The sequence below is a fragment of the Gymnodraco acuticeps genome, unplaced genomic scaffold, assembly GCF_902827175.1.
Source record: "Gymnodraco acuticeps unplaced genomic scaffold, fGymAcu1.1, whole genome shotgun sequence".
Lineage (NCBI taxonomy): Eukaryota > Metazoa > Chordata > Actinopteri > Perciformes > Bathydraconidae > Gymnodraco > Gymnodraco acuticeps.
In genome coordinates, this window is record NW_022992180.1 from 289,484 (window position 1) to 305,036 (window position 15,553).

At 43.3% G+C, this 15,553-nt stretch overlaps 1 protein-coding gene across 1 annotated transcript; it reads left to right on the plus strand.

Moving 5' to 3' along the window:
* Positions 1–5,226: 5,226 nt before the first annotated feature.
* On the plus strand, positions 5,227–14,910 carry LOC117539033 (myelin transcription factor 1-like; the record flags this gene model as incomplete). The annotated part of the gene is given in 2 exon segments (XM_034205035.1): positions 5,227–5,251; positions 14,804–14,910. Coding segments are annotated over 2 exon segments (132 nt in total), but the record flags the coding sequence as incomplete, so codon positions are not given.
* Between the last annotated feature and the right edge of the window lie 643 nt (positions 14,911–15,553).

The following is a 15,553-nucleotide window of genomic DNA, read 5'->3' on the forward strand; positions in this document are numbered from 1 at the left end:
AGTAACAGAGAGTAACAGTGAGTAACAGTGAGTAACAGAGAGTAAAAGAGAGTAACAGAGAGTAACAGTAAGTAACAGAGAGCAACAGAGAGTCACAGTGAGTAACAGAGAGTAACAGAGAGTAACAGAGAGTAACAGACAGTCACAGAGAGTAACAAAGAGTAACAGAGAGTAACAGAGAGTCACAGTGAGTCACAGTGAGTAACAGAGAGTAACAGAGAGTAACAGTGAGTAACAGTGAGTAACAGAGAGTAACAGAGAGTCACAGTGAGTAACAGAGAGTAACAGAGAGTAACAGTGAGTAACAGAGAGTAACAGAGAGTCACAGTGAGTAACAGAGAGTAACAGAGAGTAACAGAGAGTCACAGAGAGTCACAGAGAGTAACAGAGAGTCACAGTGAGTCACAGTGAGTAACAGAGAGTAACAGAGAGTAACAGAGAGTAACAGAGAGTCACAGAGAGTAACAGAGAGTCACAGAGAGTAACAGAGAGTAACAGAGAGTAACAGAGAGTAACAGAGAGTCACAGAGAGTAACAGAGAGTCACAGAGAGTAACAGAGAGTAACAGAGAGTAACAGAGAGTAACAGAGAGTCACAGAGAGTAACAGAGAGTCACAGTGAGTCACAGTGAGTAACAGAGAGTAACAGAGAGTCACAGTGAGTCACAGAGAGTAACAGAGAGTAACAGAGAGTAACAGAGAGTAACAGAGAGTCACAGAGAGTAACAGAGAGTAACAGAGAGTAACAGAGAGTAACAGAGAGTAACAGTGAGTAACAGAGAGTAATAGAGAGTAACAGAGAGTAACAGAGAGTAACAGAGAGTCACAGAGAGTAACAGAGAGTAACAGAGAGTAACAGAGAGTAACAGAGAGTCACAGTGAGTCACAGAGAGTAACAGAGAGTAACAGAGAGTAACAGAGAGTCACAGTGAGTCACAGAGAGTAACAGAGAGTAACAGAGAGTCACAGTGAGTCACAGAGAGTAATAGAGAGTAACAGAGAGTAACAGAGAGTAACAGAGAGTAACAGAGAGTCACAGAGAGTCACAGAGAGTAACAGAGAGTAACAGAGAGCCCGGCTGTGTCATGTTGAAGGCAGCGCTACAGCACCACAGTGGATAACACACTGGATCAGAGCAACAGTATGAAGTATGTTCTCTCTTTGTGCTGCTCTGCCTCCTTTTCAGGAAGAGGAGGCAGACAACATGTTCACTGGAAGATTGAAAGATTCCCAGGTTATATTTGTTTTATTGGCTAACAGTGCAACACTATGGTAATAAGGTATTAAGGAAATACAAAAGAGTGCAATAAAACTGGTGCACATGAAACAATAGTGCAGGTCAAATGAAACGGAACAGAAATATGGAATGATGGTAAACAAGTCTTGGGAAATCGAGCAGTTTGTCATAAGAATGGTATTACACCATTTATATCTTTATACTGCCTTTCTTTTTCATAAAACTCAATATCTTTAGGTGTTTTTACATTTGACTAATTTGCTAATCTTTCCCAATTTCTTGACACCCATATTACAAAAAAAATATCATCATATAAGTTTGCGATATAATGATTTGTCCGGAAGAGTGTGAGAAACATTGAGAGGAAGGGTTTCTGTAAGGTTTTGCATTATAGAAGTTAGAATAGTTGTGGAAACGTTTGAGAATAAATCAAACTACTAAGCAGTTGTGCTCACATTATACATTCCTCCTCTTATTTTATTTCATTTTGCCTACCCTAATATTCCTCCATAGATATGTCCTCCATCTCTTGAAGGCCAGTATGTGATGGAGTAATGCATACAGCAGGCTAAAACATCTGGGAGCATTGTTATAAGACAGGCTTGAGATAATGCTTTGGGATGTCGGACGGATGCTGAGGTTCAAAGAAGGATGTTGGAGAAATCCCTCTGTGTGCTGAGCTGTGTCTAATGTGAGCTGACAGATATGGGTATGATCATGCTGCATGCATGTTAGAGAGAAAGAGAGCAGGGTTGGGGGGGTGAAAGTGAGAGGGGGGGCAATAAAGCTATCTTGTTATGAACCTGAATGTAATCATGAAACCGGGAGCAGGTCATCCGTCCTTCTGTGCATGTGTGTCCACAACTAGTTGCAAACCATTTGAAAAACGTCTCCACTCATATCGCCAGTGTGTCTCCACAAACTAAACCTCCACTTCTTCTGTAACTTCAAATACAAATCTGCTCATTTATTACGGGAAAACGTTTTCCCTTCCAGCGGAGCACTGACCTCTTTGTCTCTTCGGAAAGTTGTTCCGATCGGAGATGCTGAATAATGAGAATGAAAGCGTAGGCGTGGACATTTAAGAGGAATTTTGAATAAAGATGATGATGAAGACGGAGGGAAATGTCCATGAATTAGCTCACCCGGGTCATTTTCTCAACAAGGTCCAGCTGCTCTTCACTGTGTGTGTGTGTGTGTGTGTGTGTGTGTGTGTGTGTGTGTGTGTGTGTGTGTGTGTGTGTGTGTGTGTGTGTGTGTGTGTGTGTGTGTGTGTGTGTGTGTGTGTGTGTGTGTGTGTGTGTGTGTGTGTGTGTGTGTGTGTGTGTGTGTGTGTTTAAACTTTATTGTGTCACTGCCGTCTCCAGGACAGCTGGAGGCTATGTTAGAGTTCAGCTGCTAGTTATACACAGCAGAGAACAAGAGGGGGTGGTTGTGTGTGTGTGTGCGCGTGTGCATGCGTGCGTGCGTGTGTGGTGCGCGCATTAATTTCTGTGCGTTTGCATAGGCCAGTGAACGTGCACTATATGTGTGTGGGTGTAGTGGAGCAGGGGGGGGGCTAATGAGAGCTCCGTGCTCAGGAAGAATACAGGAGCTGGTCTGGACCCTCAGATAAAACACTTGAGTCCTCCTGAGCAGCGACTCCGTCTTTGTCCACCAGAAGCAGGTCCAACCAGCAGTGGAGTTATTGTGTGTGTTTCTCTTCACGTGTTCCTATGCTATTACGTTTCATTCTACTCAATAATGCAGATGTGATTCATCTACGGGGAGCCGGTTTATCTTTATTTAGTTGTATTTATTTTGAACAATTGAAGCTTAAACAAGTTTGTAACATTCATTTAGTTCTGTTATCATCTGAATTTGGGCTTATGAAAAATGGGTTTAGTCGTGTTGTTTAATTCTGTTGAATGAATCCGTTTAGATGATTCATCTGTTGGAGAATACAACATCATAATGAGTTGAGCCAACTAAAGCTGAGTTTAGAAAAGTGTAGTTTCAAAAGTGACACTTCAGGCGTATTTGAGCTCATAATTAGGGAAAGGACTTCTGTAGTCAAGCGATGATCATTTTGGTTTATAAGAGGGTTTCTTTGTTATTGGTCCTTTCCTTAATGAACAATTATTCAACCATATAATGAGGAGTACAGTGAGGTTGGATCAGGTTGGTCAGTAACAATTATTCTTATTTTCCTGGTAGTTGAGTATTACAATATACTGGCTGGTGATCCAGACTTGAGTTGGGATGATCTCTGCCTGAATGTGTGCGCCCTTTGACTTGTATTGTGTTTCTCTTACTTGCGTTGTCTTAAGAGAATAAAGGCAGAAAGAGAAAGTGTGTTTCGTGATGTTTCTTTCAAATATAGTTTGTTTTTAAGTATTGAACATGTTCTCGAATGCCTTACATTACAGCAGCTGTCGATGAAAACTACTTACATTTTTTTCTCTTCAATTTAAATATAATTAAGTTAAAGTTATTTTAATTCAGTTTAGTTTAAAACCATCCAAAATGTTCAAACTGATAAGGAGGTGTAGTGTATGTGTCAGGCTCCTAAAGGATCAGCGCAGTCTGGCTGATTTGAATGTAAGTTCAATGTAATAGCCACAGTTTGGAATTATAATATTAAGCTTGCTATTTGAGAGGTGGGTAAAGTCAACTTTGTTTGGTTTAGTGTCTACTCATTTAGTTTATTTGTTTTCAAAGCACACAATAAGTTATTTAATCTTATAGTAAAGTGGTTTAAAAATATTTATAACTATACATATTTTAAATGGCATGCGTGGAAAAAGCAATCATATGATGAAATATGCATGAAACAAAGTGCAGAAGAGGAGCAGCAGAGTGTGTGGAGCCTCTTCCCCCCTACAGGCTGCAGAGATGGGAAGGGGTAATGGGAGCAAGCAATGGGAGAGCTCATTATCTGGAAGACCATCTGCTGCTGGGAGGGAGGACCTGTCTGCTGTCCCAGACCCAGACACTGAATGCCCTGAGTCAGAGTGGAAATGTCCCTCTAACTTACTGAATGATCCGTACATCTGCTGGGAGGAGGTGCTTCAAACCTGCGACAGCTCTCACATGGGAACATTGTACTAATACGTGTTGGGTGATGCGTAAAATAACAAAGTATTAAAGCAGGACTCATCATAATATCCCTTAGTCTCACATCTGTGAGTTTCTGATGGTACTGCTGCCAAGTTTTGTTGTTGTTTTTGTTAATAATAATAATAATAATAATAATGCTTCATTTATTATCTGAGTACTCATAGGCACTTTACAAAAATACATTTCCCACAACAGACAAAGATGATAGGAAGTACATTGCAAACATTACAAATAAAAAATCACAGAGCGGTATGAGGTGGCAGAGTAATTGTAGGATATTCCTGTTGTAGTTATTTTGAAGTTGTTCCTCATATATCAGGTTATTCTTTTGTGTTTTGGATAAAGTATGTTTGTTAAGAGAAGTGAGATGTCCTAAATGTGTTATACTTCACAGAATATAAGATAAAAGGAAGTTTTACTGCCCAGTTCAAAATATAGTTTGATGATTATCCTTGTGAATTAAAAAACTTGGCATTAACATTTTTATTTTGTCTACTCAAAATCTGTTTTAAGATCCCAAAAATAGTGCACATATGCAAAAAGCTGTATGAGAGGAGTGGGTGTTCATAAAGTTGAAATGAGATTGCCTGGGGGTGGGGGGGTTAGTGTGAGAAGTTGCCGGGCGCAGCAGATGCTCTTTGTTGCGTCGCTATTGTTGTTGAAAGCTGACACGGGGCTCGGGGATTGGCTGCAGCTACCGGCAGGACACGGAGCCTTCCTATTGGCTCTGCGGGAGTGTCAGTCAGCAGGCCCCTCCCCCGACCAGCAGCCCCCCTCCTCTCGGCGGCCGGCTGGGGAAGTTGAACTAAGTTTGAGCAACTTTGCTCGGCAGAAGTCAAGTTGGAGCGGCGCTGCGGAGGAACGCACAGAGAGGACCGGAGCTCCGCCAACATGAAGCTGTGTCGCGCGTTTCTAGGTTCGTATCATCACTTCTTAAACTTGAAGAAACTTTAAGCAGGAGATCTGTTTCGGCATCTGAGAATGACTGTAAGATTTAAAAGTGTTATGATATGCACAGTAGCTATGACAATGACAAACTTAAGTCGCAGGCTCCTTCAACAATGCAACCTAAGTATTTAAAAGATATAAAACAATACCAAAAGTGCAGAATAGAAATAAAATAGTTCAAGGGAAAGTTGCAAGTGTGCAAGTAAATGTGTGAGAAGTGAACTTTACACATGTAAGAAGACTTGATCAAGTAAGCGCGTTATTTGTCTTTCCATGCTTAACGAAGTTTCAATTGACATGCTATAAATAAATATTAAAACTAAGTTGTGGAAAGTTATATTTTGAGTTTGTATATTCAAAACAAAGCAGTTTGAGGGACACTGGAGATTAAAGAGGCCTAAAGATACGGTGGACTTAATCCCTCACAAACTAAACAGAAACTTCTGCTCAGTTTCTAGCTGAGACTAAACATGGAGCCCGGTGAGAGGGTCCAGACAAAGGGCAGTTGGCCCCTGAGGGACAGTGTGGCCCCGGTACCGTGGGGACAATGCCAAGCTGCGGGCTTATTAAAAACTTTTTTTGTTGTGTTAGTCTGTCGGCTTGTTCCATCTGTCGAGGGACTACAGCACCCCCCCCCCCCCCCACCCACCACCCACCTCTGCGCCCAGTCAGCTGCTGCCCATGTAATATGTATACTGGCTGCCACCACACTATAGCACCATGCATACAATGTGCAGAGTTAAAGAGCTGCAGGCCCCCCATCTGCACACTCACACACACTCTCTCTCTCACACACACACACACACACACACACACACACACACACACACACACACACACACACACACACACACACACACACACACACACACACACACACACACACACACACACACACACACACACACACAGCTGATGCTACACTGCTGCGGCCTTTAAACACAATCCTTCAACGTCACTTCAAGAAAAGTTTAGTTCATGTTTTTGTTTTGTATTGAGTTTAGTACATTTAGGATTATAAAAAAAACATTGTTTTACATTTCTTTAATTGTGGTTTAGTAGCAAACATTTAGACACGCTCCTAATGAGGTTTATTTGAGTTTCGTTTCAATAAATAGTTAAATCCCTTATTATTGTATTTATTAATAACATACTACTAACTCAGTTATTACAACTTAGAACAAAGGGTCAGAGAGCAGAGTGGGTTGGATTTGACTTTATGTTAATGCCACACGCGCACACACACACACACACACACACACACACACACACACACACACACACACACACCACACACACACACACACACACACACACACACACACACACACACACACACACACACACACACACACACACACTGTGTGACAACGTTATGCCCTGAGCCTGTTTTCCAGGTCTCAGACTCGAATAGAATGGAATCGAGGGGAAGTTCTTAAATCCATCTAAACATTACCCGTTGGCGAATGAGTGATGCGTAGCCACAATGCCCCGGAACCGGAAGCTGTCATACACTCTCGTAGCAGCTAATATGAAATCTCCGTTATTGACATAAATATGAAGATGGATTATCAGTAATCATTTCAAAGACACATTGGATTAACCTATGGATTAACCTTCAGCAGCTTTTTTTATCGTTTTAATGCCATTGAACACGACTTTTGATCAGAACAACAGCATAGGTAAGAATTTCTCCCGTGTTTCCTCCGTGAAGCTACGTGCAGTGTGATGTCTGGTTTTGCTTCCCATGTCGCGAGTTCTGATAGCTCAGTGATGATACTTATATGTCTGGAATCTGTGGAATCTCAGGGCTAATTCAGAGCCTTTGAACCCTTTTGTTTCGTTATAAACAAATATTGTCTGTTCGCTGAGTTTCTTCCCGTTAAGTGAGTATGACACATTCATAGTTTATTAAATGTTAAGAAGCCCTCAGACGCTGTTTCTTGCAAGATGTTGCGTTTTGCCCCCGCCCGCGGGCCGTGGGGTTTAACTGGTTTTAAAAGAAGCTCCCAGCTGCTGTCTCTATAGTCTTATCCTTTAAAAATACAAAGTCATTCAAATAAAAGTACCTAGTTTAGTTACATTTCGTTCAGTTTTAAAGATTCTGGCTCATAAAAGTTACGTTTTTTTAAGTTTAAATTTAGTTAAGTAGCAAACGATTATAAATTAATGATGATGATAAGGTTTTTTTTTTTTAAAGTGACGACTAGGATAACTGAGATAACTTTGGGATTATGTTTTTATTTTTTAAACAACCTTTAAATATAAAATAACTTCCAACAGTTCAGACAAAGCCTTTGTTTCCTAGCGTGTGTGTGCAGGCCGGGGCTGTCCAGAGTTCTGAACACACACACTCACAGGAACACAAACACAGCCTGTGGAGCTGTCCGTAGTTCTGAAATCTCACCACAGGAAAATATAATCCTCAATTTGAGTAAATATGACGGTTTTGTGTCCAAACAAAGACTTTCTATCTGCTCTGTAATCTTCAGATATATGTGTCCCCTCTGTGGGGCCCTCAGTTTTGACCTGTAGGCCCAATTTTGAACACGGCCCTTCTGCTGGATCAGGGCCCGGGGCTTTTTCTTCATATTTTCCTCTTTTGTTTATTGGATTGTTGATGCTGCTGTTGAGTGAATCCTCTGCGCACAGTCTGAAATCATCCTGATGCGGCGTGCACGGCCGGTGATTGATTTCAGCTCCAATGCATAACAATGGGATTGCACAAAAAGAGCCTGCTGCAAAGAGATAAGAATTTAATAGAATTTCTGAAAGCTGAAGGTTGGGCTTTTTGAATATTCCCTGCGTGCGCGGCGTGGAGACAGCAGATAAAGGATGGCATTTGTGGGGACTATTCTCAAATGGCTTGTAATGAATGGTTGTCATTTCCACTAATGGTTTCAAAACAGCAAAGCAAAAAGCACGGTGAGAGCAACATTTGGGAGCGACTCGAAGTTTGCACTATTAAGACTGAGTGCGTTGTTTGGAGCTGGCTGACAGCTGGCATCACTCTCAATGAGGCTGGAACTATCAGCAGATCTGCAGCTGACACTGATCACTCTTCTGCAAACATTTCTCTCCAGCACATTATTTTCCAGAGATAAAACAAATTGATAAGGTTCTTCCTCCCCTCACCTCCCCAAGAATCATTTTGTTTCGTAAATCTCCCTCGGAAACTCTCTGCTATATGTCGTTAAAACCCACAGGAGTTATCAGATGCTGTCAGTGCCGCGCACATATAACTCTGCATACAACTACTACATCAATTCCCCCAGGCCGAGGAACAACATATCCCTTGAATGAATTATTGGACGGTACCATTTTCCTGCATGTGTGGGGGTGAAGGATTACTTGCTTTATAATGCATTGGTGAAACTTGAAGACAATCTATAAATCATGAGCTCAGTCTGCGTGGTGCTGTGTTTGCGGAGAGGTGCGTTATTGCGAAATAAATGCTAAATCTTCATGATGTTAGAAGTGTTTGAGTGCTGCAGCATTCTATTCTCATGTTTGGACAATGTTGCAGAGAAGATAAACAAATAGTGAGAAGTTGTCAGGCTCTGAAGATGTATGATGGAGGGAGGGGGGGGGGGGGGAGGGGGAGGGAGAAAGTGAGAGAAAGAGGGAGTGTGTGTACATATGCCCATTGAGTTGTAGTAAGGGGGGACCTCAAGCCCTGCCCATCTGAAGCTCGAGGTTTTACTACAGCTTCCGTGATGTCATGGCAAAGGGCGGAGGGAGGAGATGGGGGGTGTGTGCGGAGAGGGGATGGAGGGGGGTACAATGGCTCATGAGGGAAAGGTAAGTCAATATTACGTTTTTTTCTCGCTGACAAAGGCAAATGAAGCCATGTTTTTGCTTACAAACAAGTAACATCTTAACGCCTTGATCCGGAGCCGTGCGCCGGAGCGCAGAGCATCAGAGGCCCCGGCATCCGACCGTAGCTCGCGCGTATTATTTATCAGATCTGGACATTTGTTACGGGATAGATGATCGTTTTTAAAACCTTTTACTCGGGATATCTTTTTTCGCAAACTTGACAGCAACCTGCAACTCTCCAAAGAGTGAGGACGCAGCGCAAAGCCCGCAGGAATTATTTTTGAAGACAGGTAACCATATATATTTTGATAATGGTATGAAATGATAAATCTAGACATTTTAGTCATGTTTTAACATAACTTTGATATCCTCCTCATCCTTGTAATATGTTATACCCGCACCGGGAGCGAGATTTTCTTGGCGATTAGTTTTCATATTTTATGATTCCTCGATTATGAATTAAAACGTACTCTCTCAGCTGCGGTCAATATAATCTATTTTCGTTCAAAGTATACTCGTTTACTCGGTGTTTGTACATCGTGAGAACGCTTCGTTGATGCTATGGTTAGAAATGGAGAAGATGCTGTTTTTGCCCTTTAATGTTGCTCTTCATATAAGTGAGAATAAACCAACTATGGCGCTTTCTCAGAACCTCCGCTCTGCGTGTTTACTCTCTGCTCTGTCGGTGTGCGTGCGTGCGTGCGTGCGTGTGTGTATTATTGCTGTGGATGCTCTCTCGGAGAACAGAGTGGTACCTGAGTGTATTCTCTCTGTCCTCTAGTTTCACCTTCTATATCTCCAGGAATAAATTAGCTCGTGTACTGTACTCTTCACTACGCGCACACTGCACGCACTGTTTCCCCTCTTTCTGGTTGTCACAGAAAAGTGTGATGTCTATCTGGAGCTCGGCACTAGATTGTGTTATTCCGATATGACAGTGGGCGTTGAGCAGGACCCCTGAGCGTGTGTGTGTGTGTGTGTGTGTGTGTGTGTGTGTGTGTGTGTGTGTGTGTGTGTGTGTGTGTGTGTGTGTGTGTGTGTGTGTGTGTGTGTGTGTGTGTGTGTGTGTGGCTGCACGGACAGATGGATGGATGGATGGATGGAAGGAGTGTGCATGAGAGGGAGGGGTTCTGCCATTTGATCCTCTGCAGCAAAAACAGAGATGCTCTCTTCAAATGTCAGCCGCTGTTTGCGCTGCGCAGATAATAAAGTGCGCAGAATGAACCGCGCGCCCGAGCTGCACATTGAGCCCGATGTAAGAATGCGATTCTCCCGGTGCACAATGTGAGCCTGTGCGTTGTGTGTTTTTTTTATCACTACCCCCCCCCCCCCCCCCCCTCTCCCGTCCTTTTTGCTTTGCTTAGATGGCCACGTAATGTGCTGTGTGTGCGCCTCGCGGTCTGTCAGAGCACCTGCGTCCTAAAATGGAGGAAAGAGATGAGGGATGATACTCGCTGTTATGTCACCCTCAAGTTGTTGTAGCAGCCGAACACTGCTCCTGAGAAACTTCAGCTGTGAGTTTAGATGTGAGAACATCATCCAGCAGGGAGGACTTTACTTCCATAACAGAAAGGCTCTCTTTACAAACTGTGAGACTGTGTTTTTAAGGGGAAATGTATGTTAGTTGATAAATACATGCTTTTCCGGGATGATTTTTGGCTTTTAGTCACAGCGACACTGAAAGGGTGACTTTAATTAAATGTAGTATGACAACAGATTTCACATAACTGTATTAGGTTAGTTCAAGTTTAACCGGATATTTTTTATTTAAACCTAATATTATTGCTTTAAACTTGACCGTATACAGTTATGTGTAATTTGTTGATATAATGCATTTAATTAAAGTAAATGTTTCATTTTTATTTCAGTGCGGTGGCCTCAGAGTGTAAATAACAGTTAGGCTGTGGAGTTAAAAAAATGATCAGCTATTAAGTTAATGAATGAAAATGCACAGAAGGACCCTTTAAAGTCTATTGTTGGCTTAATGCATAACGAACACTGAGCTCAGATTGAAAGCATCATATGCAGAGATGATAAACACCTATTGTTTTTCTTCTGTTTACTTTTCCTGTGAAATGTAGCCTAGTTCCAGGGGATTAGAGAATGAGGTTATTGGTGCCTTGCTGTCAGTACTACAGAGTGAGGAGCTGCATGCAGCACCGGCCCTCAAATCAACTTGCTTCTGTTTTATTGTAGTTACCGTGATAGGAGGAAACGTCTCTATTTATGAAGGGCTGAATGGCCCGTGGTGAGGACAGCAGGTGCCGGAGGAGGGAGGCAATAAACATGTTGGAGGAGCAGCTGGGGCCAAATTGCACCCTCGTCATTCAAAGCCTATCAGAAATCTGAGAGAGACAAGCAAAGGTCAGGGCTGGCCCCTTTCAATAGAGAGGAGGCATTTCAAATGAAAGCCTGGAAATAATGAATTTCATGCCATGCGTTAAAAGGGGAATAAATAAATCAGAATTAATTAAAAAGTAAGTCTCTGCATACATTTTCCAGTGGGCAGAGACTGCATGACATGCAGAAATATGCAGAACATGACAGAGTGCAGCTGCAGCCTTCAGGCGCTCTCACTAAGTTGGAGGTATGTTTTATATCTTTGGGCGGTGGTGGCGAAGTCGATAGGGACTTGGCTTGGCAACTGGAAGGTCACCAGTTCAAGTCCCGGCAAGACCAAGTACTACCGAGGTGTCCCTGAGCAAGGCACCGTTCCCCACACTGCTCCCCGGGCGCCGTTCAAAATGGCAGCACACTGCTCCTAACACTAGGATGGGTCAAATGCAGAGAAACCATTTCCCCACGAGGATTAATAAAAGTCCATCTCTCTCTATACGCAGCAGAGATAGTTTGTTTCTCAGATGCTGAGGTCAGGCTGGCCCTCAGGGGAGCTCCTGCAAAAGCTGGTTACCATGGCGCCGCCATCCCTTCCACACCCCGCCCATAAACTCCCGTCCCATAACTGATAAAACCTCCCCACCCACCCTGACAAAATACTTTAGTTGCGTCCGCTCTGCTTTATTTCTCCTCGCGTGAACATTTAAGTGAAGGTTTTAACAAAATCTGATTTGTATTTTTCTGCTTATCTGAAACTATGTTCACATCTGCCTGCAGATCATCTGGTTACTTGTATTAACCCAGTGACACAAAGAAAGCATTGAGTAACACGAGCATCCCGCTGCACAACTTGTGATTTCTGTGTGCTCCCTGCTCTCTGTAATCACACTAAGTTGTCTCTAAATCCTGCTTAACAGGAGCGGTAAGCTGCCATGCTGTACACTAATACTGTTACAGACAGTCCACCCTGGTATTTCATCTAACTATGGGTTTAGGCCTCGTTGCCCCATTGTAAGCTGTGTGCCCATAATGATATTAATCTAATTTGTTTCCTGGTAAAAGATTTTTTTCGTATGAATTGATCCACGCGTCGATTCATTGTGGGTTTTTTTCTTTCATAAAACAGGACAGGTTTCTAAATGTAAAGATTTTTTTAAAACACGGAATATTGGTATTAAAATAGTAGATATTTAAATCCATTCAATCTGTATTCATCTCCCCCTTCACCCACTTGTGATTATCCGAACCTCCCCGGTGAACTTGTCTCATACTCCTCCAATTTTCACTGCAAAATAATGAGCTGCGAGTCTTTTAGGTGCGATTGAGCAGCATCTGATCAAAGAATAAGCGCGCACATATCCTGAGCAGAAATTACTTTTAATGTTTCTTTTTTCATCTGCGGAGCATCCAGATGTTCAGCTTTTCAAATGAAACAACAGATGAAAGTAGAGAAAGGTGCATTAGCAACCTTTCTCTGTGATTAATTACAGGCTCAGAAATGAGATACCTCTCGCAGTTGAAGATGTCCTGGTGTGTTTCTGTCTGTCTGAACAAAGTGAGCAAGGATGCTGACACATGGCCTGAGGCAGCGTGTCCTAATACTGCACTACTATTATATATTTGGCATTTAGGAAGGGCTCTCAGCTCCTTGGCCCCCAAACTAACAATACAGGACGGATGCTCTCTTGAAAAGAGGAGAGAGGGAGAAAGAAAGATGTGTGCAGACGGAGAGATGGGGATACAGTGGAACAGGACTGCTGCTGTAAACACTTTTCCTGAGGGCGGAGTGGAAGTTGATAAACAAGCATTTTGCAAAGAGTGCTGCCTGGGCTTTGCCGAGGTTTGCACATAATGGGGAGAGTACGGAGGGGCGTGGAGGGGGGGGGGGTCGTTTGATGGAGATGGAGATTGAGATGGAGGGTGGGGGGGCTGCTCTGCATTGGGACCCCTCAGATACGCACAAGCAGTCTTTTGTTATCTGTTTGCTTGTAGTGTGCACGTTGCTGCTGTGGGTTCAGGTGCAGGACAGTAGCTGTGTTTGAACTTGATGAAAAGGTGCACTGAAGAACTGAAACCTTTACTTTAACTAAATGTATTATGTCAACAGATGTGTGTAACTGTATTAGGTTAGTTGAAAGCAATAATATAAAGTTGAACTTAATATTATTGCTTCCAACTAACCTAATACAACTGTGTGTACTTCTTTACATGATACATTCAATTCAAGTTTCAGTGTTTTCAGTGTGTTAGAGAATCAGTTGAATCTCTTCCTGCAGGCCAAGTTGTGTTGCCTCTTCAGGTTATTTCAAATAGCTCCTACAATCATTGGAATCATTCAGTTTGAGAATCATCATTCTAATCTTTCTCTTGACTTCACACTGTATTAATTGTGACTTCTGATGAATCCTCCACAGTACTGCCGCTTTCATTTTCATTTTGAATAGAGTGGACTCAGAGTGCGCTGACCCCTTCCTTTCTGTATTTCCTCTGAGACGTTTGTTGAGGACAGGCAGAAAGGTGGCCCATACAGAGAGAGGAGTCAGTGTAAACTCAAGGGCACTGCCTCTTTCACTGCGTGCTGCTGCCACATCCATAGAAAGGTGAGAGCTAAAGGGTAGGATGTGATTCTGAAAAAGAGTCAGATTTCACTGAAGCAGCTCATAGAGAGGGAGCGACATCCGCTGTTTGGGATCCTCACAGATTCTTACAGAAAAGTTCAGCCTTGGGCATTCATAGAAAAACACTCTGCACTCTCTCTGAACTTGAAAAAAGGGTTAGGAAAAAAACAGAACACCTCGACTGTTGGTACAACACTGTTCTGTGCTTAGCACCTCCAGTTTGTGTGAGAGAAGGGAACAAGGATTTGTGGTAGATGTAGTGTGTTTCTCCTGGCCAATCACAAAGACCAAGCCAAGAGCTATTACCTTGATGGAAAAAAGGGGGAGAAAAAAATAGGCTTGATTTATGTATGATTCATTATTTACTGACCATTCTTCACCCCCTCTCCTCGCACAGCGCCCATCCCCCTGTTCGCTTAGATATGCACCCTGAAAAGCTCGATAAAAATGCGCACATTTGATTGATTCTAATAGCAGACTGACAGGGACCCCAGCTGGGGCACTTAACCGTGTGTGTGTGTGTGTTGTGTGTGTGTGTGTGTGTGTGTGTGTGTGTGTGTGTGTGTGTGTGTGTGTGTGTGTGTGTGTGTGTGTGTGTAGAGCATACACACTGTGCCTTTAGTTAATAAAGGATGCTCGAGTGCCCTGACCTTCCCTCAAAGTAGCACCCCCCTCGCCTGGCTCCCTGTATCCAAACCGGTGCTGATTCTGTTTCTCATGACAACTCTCTTTCTCCGTCTTTATAGAGAATGAGTTCCGGGGCGAGCTGGTGAACCAGCGGTGGACACGAGGCGAGAGGACCAGCAGCCGCTGCCAGGCCTCCCAGAGACTGCAGAGCCGTCGACCAATCATGGTGAGTGACAGGGCCCTGCAGCCCCTCCCTCTCTCCATCCCTCTCCACCACACCCTTCCAACATGATTCTGCTTCCTGGGCATTTCCCCAATCCCTAACTCAGCGGGGAAAGTAAAAAAGGGTGGAGGCAGAGGGAGGGGAGGATGAAGAAAAGAGGCAGGCTGTGTGTGCTTGTGTGTGTGTGCGGGGGTGATGTGAATCAAACAGCACATCAAGTCTCCCACCCGGCCCTGCCCATCCTCTGCCTCAGCTCAGTTCAGTTTAGTTAAGCTCAGCATGGCACAACTCAGCGTTTTCCCGCTGCTGAGTTCACTTCACAGGATTGTTTTTCTTTTTTTGTAGTGAGACACAATCTAAAGCTCAAAAGGATGTCCTTGAGCTGCTCATACTTTTCTGCTCCATGATATTCCTCCTTATCGGCAGAGTAGAGAAACACTCAGTCTCTCCTCTTCTCAAACTTCTGACCCAAATTACCAAGGTTATTTCTCCTTTCTGAAAACATCTGCTGCTTGTTCCCCCCCCCCCCAGTGCATCACAGCCGAGCATGTGACACTCAACAAAGAGATGGAGGGATTGAGGAGTGGGGGTGGAGAGGCGGGGGTTGGGGTTGTTTTCCCCCGGGCCCAGTAAAAGTAGTTTTGCT